General features: G+C 44.9%; 2 protein-coding genes across 3 annotated transcripts in view; both read right to left on the reverse strand.

The window, feature by feature from the left end:
* Positions 1–476: 476 nt before the first annotated feature.
* On the reverse strand, positions 477–11,568 carry RABIF (RAB interacting factor). The gene is made up of 2 exons (XM_032319358.1): positions 11,254–11,568; positions 477–2,489 (listed from the first exon to the last, which is right to left on the reverse strand). Exons 1-2 carry the CDS (start codon positions 11,551–11,553, stop codon positions 2,244–2,246), a joined length of 546 nt encoding a protein of 181 aa, XP_032175249.1. The 5' UTR covers positions 11,554–11,568; the 3' UTR covers positions 477–2,243.
* A 2,486-nt stretch (positions 11,569–14,054) lies between these two features.
* The window catches only part of KLHL12 (kelch like family member 12), a 30,953-nt gene continuing 27,918 nt past the window's right edge, over positions 14,055–17,089 (reverse strand). For both annotated transcript variants that reach the window (XM_032319349.1, XM_032319350.1), the window contains exons 9-12: positions 16,750–16,908; positions 16,341–16,439; positions 15,771–15,957; positions 14,055–15,589 (exon numbers count right to left, since the gene is read on the reverse strand). In XM_032319349.1, the coding sequence (XP_032175240.1) occupies positions 15,463–15,589; positions 15,771–15,957; positions 16,341–16,439; positions 16,750–16,908 (572 nt within the window). In that variant the 3' untranslated portion in view covers positions 14,055–15,462. The remainder of the gene's footprint in view (positions 15,590–15,770; positions 15,958–16,340; positions 16,440–16,749; positions 16,909–17,089) is intronic.

Consider the following 17,089-nt stretch of genomic DNA (forward strand, 5'->3'; position numbering starts at 1 on the left):
TCTTCGGGCAACAATATTTGGCAATTCTCTAGAAAAAAATACAAATGACCAGAAAATATATAAAAATTTAATTAAACATAAAATAAATGCAAAGTAAAACAAGGAGATACTTTTTCTATTAAAGTGGCAAAATATTCTTTTAACGATAATAAATACCCAGTGTTAGGAAGGTTTCAGAGAAATGGGTGCTCGTCTACGCTGTTGGAGGGTGGGTTTGCACAGTTGTTTCTGAAGAATATGTGTCAATCCATGAAAACGTGCATATTTTACTTCTAATAATGTAGGAAATAATTACGAATGTGTATTCAGATTTAACTATAAAGTCACACATTACATCACATTGTTTATAAGAAACTGGAGACAATCTAATAGTAGATTGTTTAAATAAATGATAAGACAGAATATAATGGAATGCTAAAAACAAGGGTATTCATGGATGGGAAGTCATTATTTTGTCAAATGGAAAAAGCCAAGTTGTAAAAGAGCACAGTATGATACTGTATTTATTTTTAAAAATCATACACGTTTATATATACATTTAGAAAAACACTGAGAACCGGAGTTTCACCACACTACCAGAAGCAATCTCTGGATGGTGGAAATGTGGATTAAAAAAATGTTTATACCCATTTTTGTGTTTATCTTCAGTGAACACGTGCTATTTCTGTGATTAAAAAAGGAAAGAGAAGTCAAAAATCTAATCTAAAAAAAAAAAAAAAAAAAAAAAGCTTTGCTTAGGTTTTGGCTTGTGATTGAAGGGGCCATGTGCCCCTAGAGGCATCTACTTGGTTTTGTTCCTTCTGACCTGAGTGGATAATTCTCACAGTTGTTTTTCTGCAAAAATCACGGACATTTGACTGTCTAGAGAACAGTTCTCTCATTTTCAACTAGAGCTCACTGAGGCTATGACTGGGGAAGGAAGCTACCTTTCTAGAGTATGTTGGTTGCAAAACCGTGCCCAAGGCCCACACTTTTTAGTTGGGGAGCCCTTAGAAAAGTTCTCGGGAGAAAGAAGGCAGAAGCAAGCAGAGAACAGATATAGAATGAGGGGCTGTAGATTGTAAGGTTTCTGTTTAGTCCTTATTTCAATTCTAGGGTCTCCTCAATCTTAGACGTAGGGCTTATGCAAGGACACCTGGTCACAGAAATTCTTAAGATGTTGAGTTATTTCAGAAGAGAAATGACAGAACCAGTGACGATCATACTGAAGGGTGAATCAGTCTGCTAACCTCGAACTGTTAGAGCAGTCCCCACAGCTATAGAGATAGTGGCATTTGGATAGGAAGTCTGTGTTCTGTGTTGGTACAAGGATTCTAAGTGAACCAAAACCGCGATGAGCATGCCTGGTAGGTTCAGTAAGTGATGACTCTATCCATCAGAGAAGTCTTTCCTAAGAACAAAGGAAGAGTTACCCGCACAGATAAGACAAACCTGCAAAGTCACATACAATGTGGCAAGGGTCTGTCCCTCCTATATCTTGCATCCTCCACTCTGTTTCGAAGCCAGGGCTGAGTTTTCCTTGGATTGGCTGCCAGATAGGGCTGAAAATCTGATTCTCAACTTACAGGCTATCATGTAAAGAGAAATCACGGCAAGATTTGAAGGGAAAGGGGGATATATTCATCTTCACAATATAAAGTCACTATCCACCTAGAGGCTCGGCTCTTGAACATGGTATTACAGGTGTGTCCAAAGTAATGTGTTTCTTAGTAGTAGCCTAAATTCCGAAGTCTGTAAATGCTACGCTTTTAAAAAGAATAAATTACTGTAGATAAAGTTAGTCATACGACAAAGTCACTCTCAGACACTTGTAAGCTTTCTTGAATGAGACAAAAAGGTGGCATTTCAACTATTAGCACGAGCATCAGCTGTCAGGTGTCATCTTGGCTGAAAGGCTGGAAGTTGCTCTTACAGAGCAAGAAACAAGGGAGCCCAGGGTCAGGGAGCCCAGGCGGGATGCCACAGGGATGAGAGATTTGTGGACATGTTCCAGTGTCCTGCAACTGGGGGAAAAGGGAGATCAGGAGATGTTGGGCTGCAAAGTGAGCTACGTAGGAGGCATGCACTTGAGGCTTTAAGGAAGCGGGGTCAGCCCTATGCATGTTCAGCTGGACATGTCGATACTCATCATTTACATCAGTACAGATAAGGCGGCGCCAGAGCAAGTACACCAGCTTACATGCCAGTTCTCAAGGGGAGTAGCTTTTATAGTCGCGGCTGGAGCTGCGTCCCCCTCCCCTCAGTTACTCATGGGAAACCCGTTCCAAGGCCACATAGAAACTGTTCTTGTCATCCAGGCAATGCCAGCCAATTGGTCCGATTTCACAGTCTGCGCACACCAGGAACTTGATGTTGCCCACGTCCTTGGTGAAGCCCACGTTCTCAAAGATGAACATGTCATCAACCAGCCAGTGCTCCTGGAGGAGATCGCCATCAGGATTGCTGCCGTCAGCCAGAGCAGGCTTCTTTCTCATGGAGGGAAGGAAAAGCTGCAGTGGAAGAGAACACAAGCAATTCGCAAGCTGATTGGCCCAGGCCCATCATCACCCCATTCTGCTGATACTTCACATGCTCCCTGGCAGTTTCTTGGAATGAAAACGAAACGAGCAGCCCAATCACTAAGTTATGGACCAGGATGTTGGGTGGCTCTTCTGTTGCCTCTAGTCCATGCCTGGATTTCTTAAGACACATGAAAGACGTAATGTGCTGCTGTCATGTGGCTTTACTGCTGTCCTCACCGTGGTCTGTAAGGCCCTGCCTGTTCTTAACCTCCATCTAGGTCATTCTGCTTCAGCCACACTGGCCTTTTTGCCTTGCCTTCTGCAGAATGGGTGAGTGTGCTCTGCCCTCCGATCTTGGCAAGCCTGGCTCCATGATATTCTGCTCAAATACAACCTCTTCAAGGAGGCCTTCTCTGACCAAACAATCTCAGGTAGCTTCCCATACTGCCCACTGTATTTTATTTTTGAAAATACCTTTCCTGAGGTATAATTGAAACATACATGGCACATACTTGAAGTGTATAACTTGATTCATTTTGGCCCATGCAAATACTAATAAACCATTAGCAGCAAGATGACAACTGTATTTGTCACCCACAAAAGCTTCCTTATGTCACTACCTCTTTATTGCATATCATTCTCTGAAATTACTAATTTATTGGCTTAGCTATTGACCATGGGTCTCCCTCCACTAGAATGTAGGCCCCAGGAAAGCAAGGAGCTCACCTTTCCCGTTCACTATTATAATCCCGGTGCCCAGAATAATAATGGATACAGAGCAGGAACTCAAATATTTATCAAAAGAATAAATACGGGATATCTGGCTTTGTTATATTCTAATAGTGTTATGTATATGCTGGATTTATCTTACAAAAAGAGCACTAAAAAGGAAAATCTAGTTCTAGAATTTGGAATATCATCCCAAGGATCTCTGAACCCATTAATCAACATGCCTTCCTGATCATTAGGCCAAAGCTTCACGCACATACACACCCTTTAATTTTTTCCCTATGGTTAATTTATACACCTTTAGCTGCCCCAGCGTACACGAAGACACAATGCCAGCAAAGCTTGTTAGCCCTCTGCCCCTCATCATTATGGCTGCTGCCAGTGCACTCATTTTCCACCCCAGGGTACACTTCTACTGCATCCCCAAACTCGAACAGGATGGCCTCAGTGAGCTAGTCTGACATTAGCAAGCAGAATAAAAGCAAAAAACATTTTTTTAAATTAAAAAACAACAACAACAACAAACTGCACTTACATTAGTCCAAAAGAGGCAAATGCTTTGGGTCAGATGAACAAGCCTCTTCCGAACGCTATAGTTAGGGAACCACAGAGCTCCTGGTCTGTATTCAATACCCTGGAGTTTGCACCTCTGAAGTCTAGACCAGATTCTGGCCAGTGGCTGTCCCTAATGGGGAGGAGGGAGCACTGAAAGGAGGAGGGAGCACGGATCCAGAACATTTCTACTCCCCATCTTCCAAGCACTTGGCTTATGAGCACAGGTATCTGTGCACTACCCTAGAGGTGTGTCACCTGATACAGCATTTGAGGATGTCACAAAAGAGGACAGTCCCCCCTCCTCTTATATTGTCATTCCAGTTGCCCTTTTTACCTCATCTAATGTTTAAATGAGTCCCCAATGCTTTGTTTTACCCTAAGTGAAAATGGGAACAGGCAGAAGCGAAGAGGAATAAAAATTCAGGGACGGGGAAACCTGGGTTCCAATCCTAGCTCTATCTCTCTGTGGGCCTAAACTTCCCTACAAGTATTTCTGGCCTATAGTGTAGGTATGAAAGCAACATCTTAACTAAACAGAAGGCGAGTGAAACTTGAAGGGGAGAAAAATCAAAGACTGTTTAAACGTTTAAAAAGTGTCTAACAAAGGAGCACCAGCTTCCCTCCCACTGTCTTTTGTTTATTTTTTTATAATCCCAAACACCTCTGCAGTCCCTTTTGAGTAGTGATTTTTTAATTTTTTATTTCTTTTTTTTTTTTAAGATTTTATTTATTTATTTGACAGACAAAGATCACAAGTAGGCAGAGAGGCAGGCAGGGAGGGAAGAGGAAGCAGGTTCCCTGCCAAGCAGAGAGCCCAATGCGGGGCTCGATCCCAGAACCCTGGGACCATGACCTGAGCTGAAGGCAGAGGTTTTAACCCAATGAGCCGCCCAGGTACCCCCAAGTAGTGATTTAAAAAAATTTTTTCTTAAAAAAGATTTTATTTATTTGACAGAGACAGACACAGTGAGAGAGGGAATAGAGAAGCAGGGGGAATGAGAGATGGAGAAGCAGGCTTCCCGCAGGGAGCCTGATGTGGGGTTTGAACCCAGGACCCTGGGATCATGACCATGAGCCAAAAGCAGATGCTTAATGATTGAGCCACACAGGCTCCCCTCTTTTGAGTAGAGATTTTAAAGGAAATACTATTAATCATTCATTCAAGGGGTCAGACTGGGTCCTGTTCCCTTTCTTTCTCAACATTCCCATTTTTATTTAAATCCTGTAAGTCAGATCCACAAGACTAGACTTATTTATGTGTACGTTGTATACGTATCTGTGTGGATCCCAACCCATTCTCTGCAGAGCTCAGGGCTACTGCAGGGTCAAGTTCTGGGATCTAACATTTGGAATACAATTAGGCCTTCTAGACAGACCACTGGGGTGGAAATCAAGATATTACTATATAATTTGAGGCTGCTAACTCAGCTGGTTGGGGGCCAAAGTTGCCAGTTCCCTCCCTGACCAGGTGGGTTAGCTGCTCAAGACCCTAGCCAGTACCCTAATCCTGGACCACCTCTTCAAAGAGATGTAGAACATCCCACCTCAGGAAGTGAGAGTATCAGCAGAACTCCTTTTGCTTTTTCAAGAACTGCAACAGGGGAGCCTGGACACCTCAGTTAAGAGTCTACCTTTGGCTCAGGTGATGATCCCAGGATTCTGGGATAGAGCCCCACCTCAGGCTCCCTGATCAGTCTGCTTGTCTCTCTCCTTCTGCCCTTCTCTCTGCTCGTGTGCTCTATCTCCCAAATAAATAAAATCCTTTTTAAAAGAGAGAGGGGCACCTGGGTGACTCAGTGGATTAAAGCCTCTGCCTTCAGCTCAGGTCATGATCCCAGGGTCCTGGGATCGAGCCCTGCACTGGGCTCCCTGCTTGGCGGGGAGCCTGCTTCCCCCCCTCTCTCTGCCTGCCTCTCTGCCTAATTGTGATCTCTGTCTGCCAAATAAATAAAAATAAAATCTAAAAAAAAAAAAAAGAAGAGAAGAGCACAAGCAGGGGGAGCAGCAGGCAAATCTTTGAAAAGGGGAAAAAAACTGTTTAAGTACCCTTTCATTTCATTAGTTTTTAAGATTTTATTTGGCAGACAGAGATCACAAGTAGGCAGAGAGGCAGGCAGAGAGAGGAAGGGAAGCAGGCTCCCTACTGAGCAGAGAGCCCATTGTGGGGCTTGATCCCTGGACCCTGGGATCATGACTTGAGCCGAAGGCAGAGGCTTAACCCACTGAGCCACCCAGGTACCACCCAGGTACACCCAGGTACCCAGGTAAGTACCCTTTTAAAAATTCTCTTTGTAAAAATCCATTCTCATGGTAGAAAACTTGGCAAGCATGCTACATACAATATAGATGAAAATAAAAACTGTTACAATACAGAGTAAACTTCTGGTAACTTTTTTGAAATTTTCTCCCTTCTGCATTTGTGGTGGTTTTAAAACGTGCACAAATTCTTTGACAATCCTTCCACCAGGAGGCGGAGTCTATGCCTCTCTCCCTGAGCCTGGGCAGCCCGCTGTGCCAGTTCTGATTAAGTCAAGTGTGAGGGAGGTGACAGGCTAGCTTAGAAAAGGCCAGGCTGCTTTTGGCGGTTTCTGTGGGAACACTTGCTCTGGGAGCCTTCAGCTTCTATGTAAGAACTGCAGCTTCTGAGGACCCCATGGGGAGAGAGGCCCCTGGAACCTGTCCCAGTGCTTAGGTGTGAGAGTCTTCCCAGGCCACAGGCAGACACGTGAGGGAGGGAGCGTTTCAGATGACCCTTCTGACTGCACATGAAAGACCCCAAATGAGAACCGTCTAGCTAGGCTCAGTCAACTCCCCAAACTGTAAGGCAAAATAAATGTTAATAATTTAAGTCACCAGTCTTGGGTGGTTTTGTTACATAGCAACAGAGAACCAGAATATTGCCTAACATAGTTGAGATGCATGTTCCATTCTAATTCCTAATTTTTTGTGATCAACTATATATACATACCATAAAACTTAGCAATTTAAAAAAAGACTGTATTTATTTCAGAGAGAAAGAGAGACCAAGCGTGAGCAGGAGAATGGGGAAGAGGGACAAAGAGAATCTTCAAGCAGGCTCCCTGTTGAGCGTGGAGGCTGATGGGGGTTGGGGATGGGGTTTCCCAGGACCTTGAGATCATGACCTGAGCCAAAATCAAGAGTCAGACGCTCAGAGCTCAACCAACTGAACCATCCAGGCGCCCCTAAAACTTACTGTTTAAGTCATGTTTTAGTGTGTGGTTTAGTGGCATTAAATATCATATATGTTGTTATTGTAACCATCACCCCCATTCATCTCTAGAATTTTTTCATGTTCCCGAACTGGCACTTGGTACCCATTAAACACCAACTCCCCATTTTCCAGTCCATGGCAACCACCACTGTGCTTTTTGTCTCTGTGAATCTGACTACCCTTGGTACCTTGTAAGAGTGGGATCATACAGTAGTTCTTTTTGTGACTAGCTTATTTCACTTAGCATAATGTCCTGATTTTTAAAATGTTTAATCAGGTTGTTTTTTTTTTTTAAAGATTTTATTTATTTGAAAGACAGAGATCACAAGTAGGCAGAGAGACAGGCAGAGGGAGAGGAAGGGAAGCAGGCTCCCTGCTGAGCAGAGAGCCCGATGCAGGACTCGATCCCAGGACTCTGGGATCATGACCTGAGCCGAAGGCAGAGGCTTTAACCCACTGAGCCACCCAGGCGCCCCTGTTTAATCAGTTTTAAAGTTTTATTAAGGTAATTATAGGTTCACATGTAGTGAATAAATAATACAAAGACATATATACTGTTTCTATTTAAGAAACAATACAGAAATTCCATGTACCCTCTTTTGGGTAATACAGTTTCCCCTGATGGTAATATTTTGCAAAACCAGAGTATAAAATCACAACCAGGACATCAACACGGATACACTCCGCTGCTTTCATCCAGATGTCCCCAGTTTACTTGGACGCCTTTCTGTGCGAAATGTGTGTATATAGAGTTCTGTCAATTTTACCCTGGGTAAGTTCGTGTCTCCGCCACCACAGTCAAGACACCAGCAGGAGGATCCTTCTCGTCACCTTTTTAACCAGACTTACCAAAGCCCCCGGCCCCCCGTTCCTAACCCCGGCAATCACTCGCCTGCTCTCCATTTCTAAAACTCAAAAGCGGCACAGAAATGGAATCATATAGTATGTAATATTTGGGGACTGGCTTTTTTCATTCAGCAGAATTCCCTGGAGATGCGTCCAAGTTGTATGCGTACTAGGTCACTCCACTGTAGTTCACTCCAACAGATGGCTGACCAGTCTCTTTAGTCATTCCCCTGTTGAATGACACCTGGGCTGTTTCCAGTTGGGGGATATTATGAGTAAAGGAGCAATAGACGGTCCATGTACAGGTTTTTGTGTGAACATAGGTTTTCATTTCCCCAGGATACAGGTCCCACAGTGTACTGGCTGGGTCGTGGATTAAGGACGTGTTTTGCCTCAGAAGGAAGTGCTCTTTGGTGCGCTCTCAGGTCCTCTGCTCTCATATTCTTCACCCGGCACTGCTCTGTACCTCCTCTCTCTGAGTTAATCTTCCACTGCCCACTCCTGCCATGAATCTCCCGCCCCCAAAAATGGAACAAGGGAAATCACCCTCTTCTCTTATAACATCATCACTCTTTCCTGCCTTCTCAAACTTTGGTGAGTGTTTCCCTTTTCTCTTTGTCTTCAAAGAAATAAGGCTCTTGGCCGAGGACAGGGCCACTGACTCCTGGGTGCTGCCCATTCTCTGACACTCCTCCTACTTCTGGATGGGGAATGGGAACCAGTGCTCTTCTTGCTTCCAAATTATTACTCCTACATCCTCACATCCACTTTTGCTCCTTTTTAAGGTTTCTGCCATTTGGTGACCTGTCACGGTCATCTGAGGTGGCCTCATCACCCTGTAGTATCCACAGCTGACTGGCACCTGGCTTAGTTTCCAAAAAGGAAACTTTTTGATTCCACATCCTACCCTCAATGATGGGCTTCTACCCCACAAGGGGATGAGTCCTCCCCAGAGCTCCCTCACCTCCTCTATTCCAATCCCCTCAACTCCATCTGGCCTCATTTCTGGCCAGTTTATTACATCCTGTGTTCTGGCCAAATTTTAGTTCTTCAAACATACCATACTTCCTCTAACAACAGCGAAACATCACACTGCTGTTCCCTCCACCTCTGTTCAGCTTCATTATAATTTCCTCTGTCATCAACTTTAGATAAGATTTCAAGAAGTACCAAATTCAAGGCTATGAAATTTTATGTGTAAAAAACCAAACCAGTTATAGGGGCACCTGGGTGCCTCAGTTGGTTAAGCGGCTGCCTTCAGCTCGGGTTGTGGTCCTAGAGTCCTGGATAGAGCCCCACGGCGGGCTCCTTGTACAGCAGGCCGCCTGCTTCTCCCTCTGCCTCCTGCTCCCCCTGCTTGTGCTTGCTTTCTGCCCTCCAAATAAATTAATAAAATCTTAAAAAAAAAAGATTAAAAAAAAGATTTTATTTATTTATTTGACAGAGAAAGATCACAAGTAGTCAGAGAGACAGTGGGGGGGGGTGCAGGCTCCCCACTGAGCAGAGAGCCCAATGTGGGCCTCGATCCCAGGACCCTGAGCAGAAGGCAGAGCCTTAACGCACTGAGCCACTCAGGCGCCCAAAATAAATAAAATCTTAAACAGTTAAAGGACTTACAAAAAATACAGGTTGCACCAAATAAATAAGTAAAATAAAACAGTAAATAAAATATTAAAAAAATAGATAAGATCTTAAAACAAACCCAAAAGTAATAGGACTTACAAAGAACACATGCTGCACCAACAGTGGCATACTCTCCCTGCCAACTCATTATTTACACTGGGCTAATAGCTTTTGTTCACTAATTTATTTAAATCCAATTATCTATTATCTTATGTGCACAGTGTTTCTTTTTTTTTCTTTGAAGATTTTATTTATTTGACAGAGAGAGAAATCACAAGTAGGCAGAGAGGCAGACAGAGAAAGAGGGGGAAGGAGGCACCCGGCTGAGTAGAGCGCCTGATGTGGGGCTCAGTCCCAGGACCCTGAGATTATGACCTGATCAGAAGGCAGAGGCTTAACCCACTGAGCCACCCAAGTGCCCCTATGTGCCCAGTCTTAAGAGTAGGAGATACGCAGGTGGGTAAGATACAGGACCTCACAGGCTAGTGGTACAAACGACCACGATTGTTGGTAATGATTTCGTAAACTCAACTGGGATTACACAAGTGAATGAGCTTTGTAGTCTTTAGGAAATGGTTTCTCAATCTTGGTACTAATGACATTCTGGGATGGAGAATTCTTTGTTGTGGGGCCAGGTGGAGGGAGGTTGGTGTCTTAGGCTTTGCGGGATGCTTGGCAGCATTTCTGGTTTCTCAGTACTAGCTGCCAGTATCACCCAGTTATAGACTGAGTGTGCCCCCCCCATTCTTATGTTGATACCTAACTCCCAGTGCGTTAGGTCATGAGGGTAGAGCATATTTTTAGGGACAATTCTGAGTGACAGAATGAGCTGGAATGAGATTATACTTTGCACTTTCCTGTGGGTATGCTACACCTCAATAAAAATTTACCAAAATACAAAAACTGTTTTCAGCGTTCCCCTTTGGGGGGTGATGGCAGTATGAACAGTTTACAATTGGTAACTTGAAGAAAAGATTAAAACAGAAATTAAATCTTCCTTCAAAACTGACTTGAGGGACGCCTGGGTGGCTCAGTTGGTTAAGCAGCTGCCTTCGGCTCAGGTCATGATCCCCGGGTCCTGGAATCGAGTCCCACATCGGGCTCCTTGCTCAGCAGGGAGCCTGCTTCTCCCTCTGCCTCTGCCTGCCACTCTGTCTGCCTGTGCTCGCTCTCTCCCCGCCCCCTCTGATAAATAAATAAAATCTAAAAAAAACAAAAACAAAAAAACTGACTTGAGGTGTCCATCCCACCTGAAACAGGATTCGCGTGGGAAACTTGCGTTCCACCCAGTACCCTGGTAAAGCGTGTAGGTCACGGGAGGCATCTGCCACATTCCCCACACTGAAGTTGTTTCGGGAGCTCCCCTGGAGCGGAGAGGCCGCCCGACGTCAGGAAGAGCGGCGGTGCGGCGCGGTGCGGGCCGAGAGTGCCGGTACACCGGGCGCCATCCAGCCGCTCCGCAGCGTGTGTCCCGGCGCGCCGGGCCCTCGGAAGCCGGCGAGCTCGGCTCAGCCCCGCACCACACCGCACGGCACGCGGAGCAGCAGCGTCCTCACCTAGCGCCGGGCTGGGGCCCGGGGTCGGTCGTCCCGGGAGACCGGCCCCGGGCTGCGCTCCTGCCGCAACTCCGGCGCGGACAGCCTCGGGCGGAGCCGGGCCGCGACTAGGGGCGCGGTCTCCGGAAACGCGCGCGGGGACCGGGACTCCAGCCGCCGCGGCCCCTGTGAAGACGTGCGGGTGTGAGCGGCCTCCAACCTGCCTCCCTACCTGTCGGCGGGAGAAGAGAGCGGTTCCTGGCTGCAGCACCCGGGAGCCACAGCGTTGGCACAGCACCGCCTTCCGGTTTCGGCCCTCGGCTGACACTAAGTCGTTCAGCGGCTCGGCTGGTTCCATCGCCGCTACCGCCACGGCTCCCTCGGCCACGGCCGCGCAGGCGCTGTCTCTGCGGGATCTTTCGGAACTGCGCTGGCGCGGCTTTCCGAGACGGGGCGGGGAGCGTGCGGCCACTCCCGCTCTGCGCAGGCGTCCGCTGCCCTCGCCCTGGATTCTACTGCGCAAGCGCCCCATTCATCGCTTAACCTGAGTGGTGAGGTGTCCGCTGGCTTTGTGACAGGGTCACCTACTTCCTGGGACGTGACAAATCCTCTCTTCATACTCACCTGGTCACCGGCCTTCCCTTATTATTGAGTAAAACCCGGATAGGTAATTCACTAAAGTTGACCAAATCTTTGTTTACTGAAATTTAAATTTAGTCCTAGGAACGAATGGGGACGTTTCTGGAGGGGATGTGAAGGGAATCCGGGTCACACTACCCATCAGCAAGTCTTATCCACATTAGTTCATTCAGTAAGAGACTATTTAGAGGGACATGTACCTTTTTAGTGTTGGAAAAAGATGCCTCGAAGCTTTAATTGCTGGTCTCTGTTCTGATCATACTGTTTACTATGTGGCAAAACACCGTGTTGATACGCTTTAGAAACCAATCTATTGAATTATCACAATTTCCTTTTGGGGTTGTCACTAATTACTCTCAGTGCACAACTGAGAAAGGTAAAGATCAGAAAAAGCCACTGCTCTTGGTCATTACACTATACTTTCCTGTTCCATTTGATTAGATCTCTAGCTTGCCCCCCCGTTTTAGTGCATTAGGCCATGGATATCCTGAAATGTCAAAGGAAGAATATGAAGAACTAAGCTATTGATTTTAGGTAATATCTAATCTACTACCTACCACCACCATCTGCATGTTTTTCTTCTTCCTCTTTGTCCTTCAGTAATTCAACATTTAGTGAGTCGTTCTGTAATATTACACCCTGACAATACAATGGTAATAGGGACCCTATATTTGAGAACATAGTCTAAACAGGAAGTCATACTCCAAACTAATGATATGTGATAAAGACTACTTTGGGAACAAAGTAAATGGAAGCCAGGATTAGGGAATAATCCTCACCTGGAGAGTCAGAAAGGCTTTTCCTAGGTGACATTTGAATAAGGCATCTGAATGTGACTAGGATTTTTTTTTTTTAAAGATTATTTCAGATAGAAGAACAGCAGAATACCTGAAAAGTTGAGAACAAATTTAAGAACGGTTAGTAGTTCACTGAACTACCTATACCTACAGGAAGAAAGAACAGTAGAGGGAAGTAAGATCAGAATGGTAGAGCAGGCCCAGAGCACCATGGGTCTAAAGTCACGTGAAGGAATTTGAACTTTTTTTTTTTTTTTAAGATTTTATTTATTTTTTGACAGACAGAGATCACAAGCAGGCAGAGAGAGATGGGGAAGCAGGCTCCCTGCTGAGCAGAGCGCCCAATGCAGACTCGATCCCAGGACCCTGAGGATCATGACCTGAGCCAAAGGCAGAGGCTTTAACCCACTGAGCCACCCAGGCACCCCAGGAATTTGATCTTTGTAATATGGGCAATGCGAATCAATAGAATTTTAGGCTAGGAATAATTTTGATATTCTCTGAAAATTTGCTGTATGTTAGGTATTGTAATGATCCTAGTTGTACTTTAGGAAGATCACTGATGACAAAATGGAGGGGTTCTAGACTGGAAGAGTATAGGTAAAACTATCAGGAGGCTATTATTCCAGGAGTCTGGGCAAGAGATATAGGTCTGAACTATGCAGTAGCAGAGGGAATACATATATAGGAATGTATTTGGAACTTTAAAAGATAAAACCATGTAATCTAGAAATGAACTGGATGTCTGTATTGTAATAGGGGTGATACAAGATAAATGATAGATCTCTGAGACAGGATAACTAAGTGGCTGGCTGCCATCTAAGAGAGCTAGAAAAACAAGAACCACCCCTAAATTAGGGGTACCTCTGTACACGCATGAGCAAAGCTTGTAAGACTGGGAGGAGTGGAAAGAGAGCAAAGAGTTTCAGTTTCTGCAGAATATTCAGTTATGGCTGCCATATATGAATGATTTGGGAATCTGGTCTGAAACTCACAAAAGTCAGCAGTAAAGATAGCCATCGGTTCTTTACCCCCTCACTTCCCTGCCTCCCCTGGATCTCTTCCTGATAGGAGGAGTCACATGTTTCATAGCTGTGGTCTGATCAGCAGGCGCAATCCATCTGCTGAGGAAAGGTTGGCAGGCTCCTTTACAGAAAATAACTTCCTCTATGGCTCCCCCTTCCCTTTTCTCTGGAAATATCAGGATTTTTTGCAGTGTTGCAGGACAGGCCTTCCTGTTTACGTAGCTGTTTACGTCACGTGACATAACTCTAAGCGAAGAGTGAATAAAATCCTAAATTCAAGAGGGTATGTACTAAATGAGCTCAAAATCGAGTCCTCTTTATTCTGTTTGGCTTTCATGTAAACTCCAAGTGTGAGTGGAGTCGATACCTATGCCATTTTTATATAAATATTTTACCCACAAGGATAAAGGGGTAGGCTACCTCTTACCCATGTCTAACAGAGAAACACAGAAGAGCTACTTGGCTAACATGTAAGGTGAATGGGAAGAAGAGAAAGGACATACAGCTGATCGCCTGCTCCCCCCAAATATCTGCAAGACAGTGCTGGTTAGCCATAAACTCTCTTACAGGCATTTGAGACAACTGATTTTTAATATTTTCTTAAAAAAATACAAAGGAAATGAACTCTTGAGGTCAATACAACTCAGGGGAAGAGGACAAAATGAAATTTTGGAATAAAGGGAAAGTGCATCCTTGTTTAGGTTAACACATCCCCAACACTCCCAATACCCACAAAATCAAGAATTTCACTCCAAAACACAGGGGAGCCTTGCATGGTGGCTCAGAAATGGCGATACCAAGTACTGGAACTAACAAAAGGATTTTGGTTGTTCTTGATTATTCTGTCCTGGGATGAGTAAAATCCACTCTAAGGACAGGTAAGGGAACCTTCTAGTAGGAAAAGCACTCATTGTACCAAACACAGCAGTAAAAAAGCACTCCTCAGCAGGAGTGTGCCCTTAAAAGAAACGGGGCTGTAATCGGGCAGCTGCATTTGTATGCTGCTCAAATCCTCAAATAAATAGTAACGAAGTATAATAGTGTAGTAGTATTTGATTCAACACAGAAAGAGAGTCTCACCCCCTCAGGGCAAACCATGCCATGGATAGGCGAGCCCTGGCAGGAAATAAGACGACTGTAAAATCACAGGTACTTCTAGTTTGTTCCCAGGCATACCGAACTCCCACATTTTTTCCCTATCTGTTCACCCCAACATTTGTTCACTCTTATTCTGTCAGTCTCCAGTGCCAAGATGCACACCATTCTAGTTCAGAAAGACCATGGGGAAATAAAAAGATCCTTCCAATAATACACCCTTGTAAGTCTTCCAGGTTATACTTCAGTGGTGTTCTAGGTTCATTCACATTCCATTAAATTCCATTGACTTCCCTTACTCTAAACCCAGTCCTGATATACCAACCCTGTCCCTTAAGGGAGTGCCAGGTCTCTCCCCAAGCCCTCCAGATTTTGACAGGGGGCTTTTCCCTTTGTTATTCTCCGGAATGGAATTGTGTTGCCCCTAGCTACTGTAGACTAGGAAAGATATTCTTGGAAAACAAGACTTGGGTTTTACCCAGCTTACTCAAGTTCGTATCCTCCCAATCATCTACATGCTGGATACTGCCCACATCTAGTAGGTCACACTCACCGTCCTTCTCTGCAATACATGAGGCACAACAGACACAGATTCTCCTGAGCACACGAGAGTGCTCTCTACACCAGAAGGGGAGGTGATCTGGCCTCTCAGATCCATTCGGTGTGCACGGTCTTCCCTTGAGTGTCTGTTACCCACCCTCCTCAGGGACAACTACCAGCACAAGGCGGAGTGTGTGTCAAGTAAGTACAATCATCACTGCGCTGGTGCTTGTAATCATCCTGTGCACACAGTGAGAAATAGATATTCTGGAAAGGATCCTTGACTCTCCCATAAACTGTCCCCCTTGGACTGGTCACTAGCTCTGGATGGTGCTCCAACAGTGGTCACTTCTCACGAAGAACACACACGCCAGCATCACAGCGCTGGGTTCCCATGGATGTCACTACTTCCCAGTTGTCGATGATAGGGTCATAGCACTCAATGCTACTCAGCAGGGAATTCCCATCATATCTGAGTGGGGAAGAAGCAAAAGAAGAAAATAAACTTTCTCTTCCTTTCCATACAGTCCTACATTAAAGGCTGCCACTGGAGAGATCTCCCCCAACCTAAAGTCTGTCTTGATCCAAGGATTTGGATTGGATCACTTGGTCCTGGATGCATGACGACTTTAGTCTGGCTTCCAAATCCTTACCCTGCAATAGCATAAAGTCTCCCTCGAAGCACCGTGGCCCCTACATAGCATCGTGGAGTGGTCATACTAGTGACAGTTGTCCAGGAATCGGTGCGAATGTTGTATGCTTCCACAGAAGAAAGGTGGGCTGTACCATCAAATCCCCCTACCACATAAATATGGTCATTCAGCAGGGCTACTCCTGCACCTGGGGGAAAAAAAGGCATAGCAAGTGAATACTACTAACCTTAGGATCAGAATTCTAAAAAAACATGATCACTGATGGCTAGCTAAATTCTAAGGTAGTTGAGGGATGTGGACTAGGGCCAGTAACAGGCCTAGAATTATCTAGTTGTCTTTATTATCACTATACAGTGTATTTATTATCCCTACATAGGGATAATAAAGATAGTGATAAGATAGGCAAAGAGGAGAACAGAACCTCACTCCTTTTACTCTTAAGTGTACAGTGAAGAAAGAACTTCAACTCTGATTTGTTGATCTCTCATTTCTGACTGTAGCACCACTGCATAATGTAAAGATTTGTCAGCATGGTCTACTGTCCTTTCCCTTAGATATGACTGGTCTTACCAGAGCGTTTGGTGGCCATTGGTGTAACATTAGTCCAGTGTCCTGTGTGGGGATCATATTTCTCAACTGAATTTAAGATATTCAGGCCATCATATCCTCCTGAAAAAGTAGAGAGCATTTCGGAAAGAATGGGAAATCCTCATGCCCATTCCCAGGCTGCCTTTCTCTTGGGTGTTTCAACTAGTTCTTTTAATTTCAGTTCTTAAGAGTTTCAATAATCCAGAGAGAAATCTGACAGTACCCTAATTTCTGCTTCCACAAAAAAGTCCCAGCTAAGAGAAAAGATATGAGGATAGACTAGGATTTTAGTTGAAAAAGTCTATGAACTTTATTTTATTAAAAAGGGATCCCCACCTAGAAGTTGCCACCCATTAAGTTCCCTCCCATTGCTGCCTCCCAGACTGAATACCTAGGCAGTAGATCACTCCGCTGGCCACAACTAGTCCAGCACCCTCCCGGGCTGTCTGCATATCTCCTAGCATGCTCCACTGGTCAATGTTTGGGTCATATCGCTCCATACTGGTATGACGCCTGCTTCCGTCAAAGCCTCCGGACACATAGATCATATCTGCTCAGAATGAATGAATCATAGACTATTAGAAGATGAGAGATTTCTAATAACTCCTCTCTTTATAAATTCCCCACAAGTACTTCAAATGTTTGGGAACAAAAACAAAGTGTTTTTCATGGGTATGTCAAGTCTTATAGATAAGGAAGGAAGACATCACAGTTAAGACATCTGAAAAGAG

This window comes from Mustela erminea, chromosome 17 (assembly GCF_009829155.1).
Source record: "Mustela erminea isolate mMusErm1 chromosome 17, mMusErm1.Pri, whole genome shotgun sequence".
Lineage (NCBI taxonomy): Eukaryota > Metazoa > Chordata > Mammalia > Carnivora > Mustelidae > Mustela > Mustela erminea.

What these genes read in the sequence shown, in the direction of transcription:
- RABIF (XM_032319358.1), bottom strand. Translation starts at nt 11,553, where the DNA reads ATGGGGCGCTTGCGCAGTAGAATCCAGGGCGAGGGCAGCGGACGCCTG. An exon ending in CTCTCTTCTCCCGCCGACAG is followed by an intron (nt 2,490 to 11,253) that starts GTAGGGAGGCAG and finishes CTTCCACTGCAG; the next exon opens with CTTTTCCTTCCCTCCATGAG.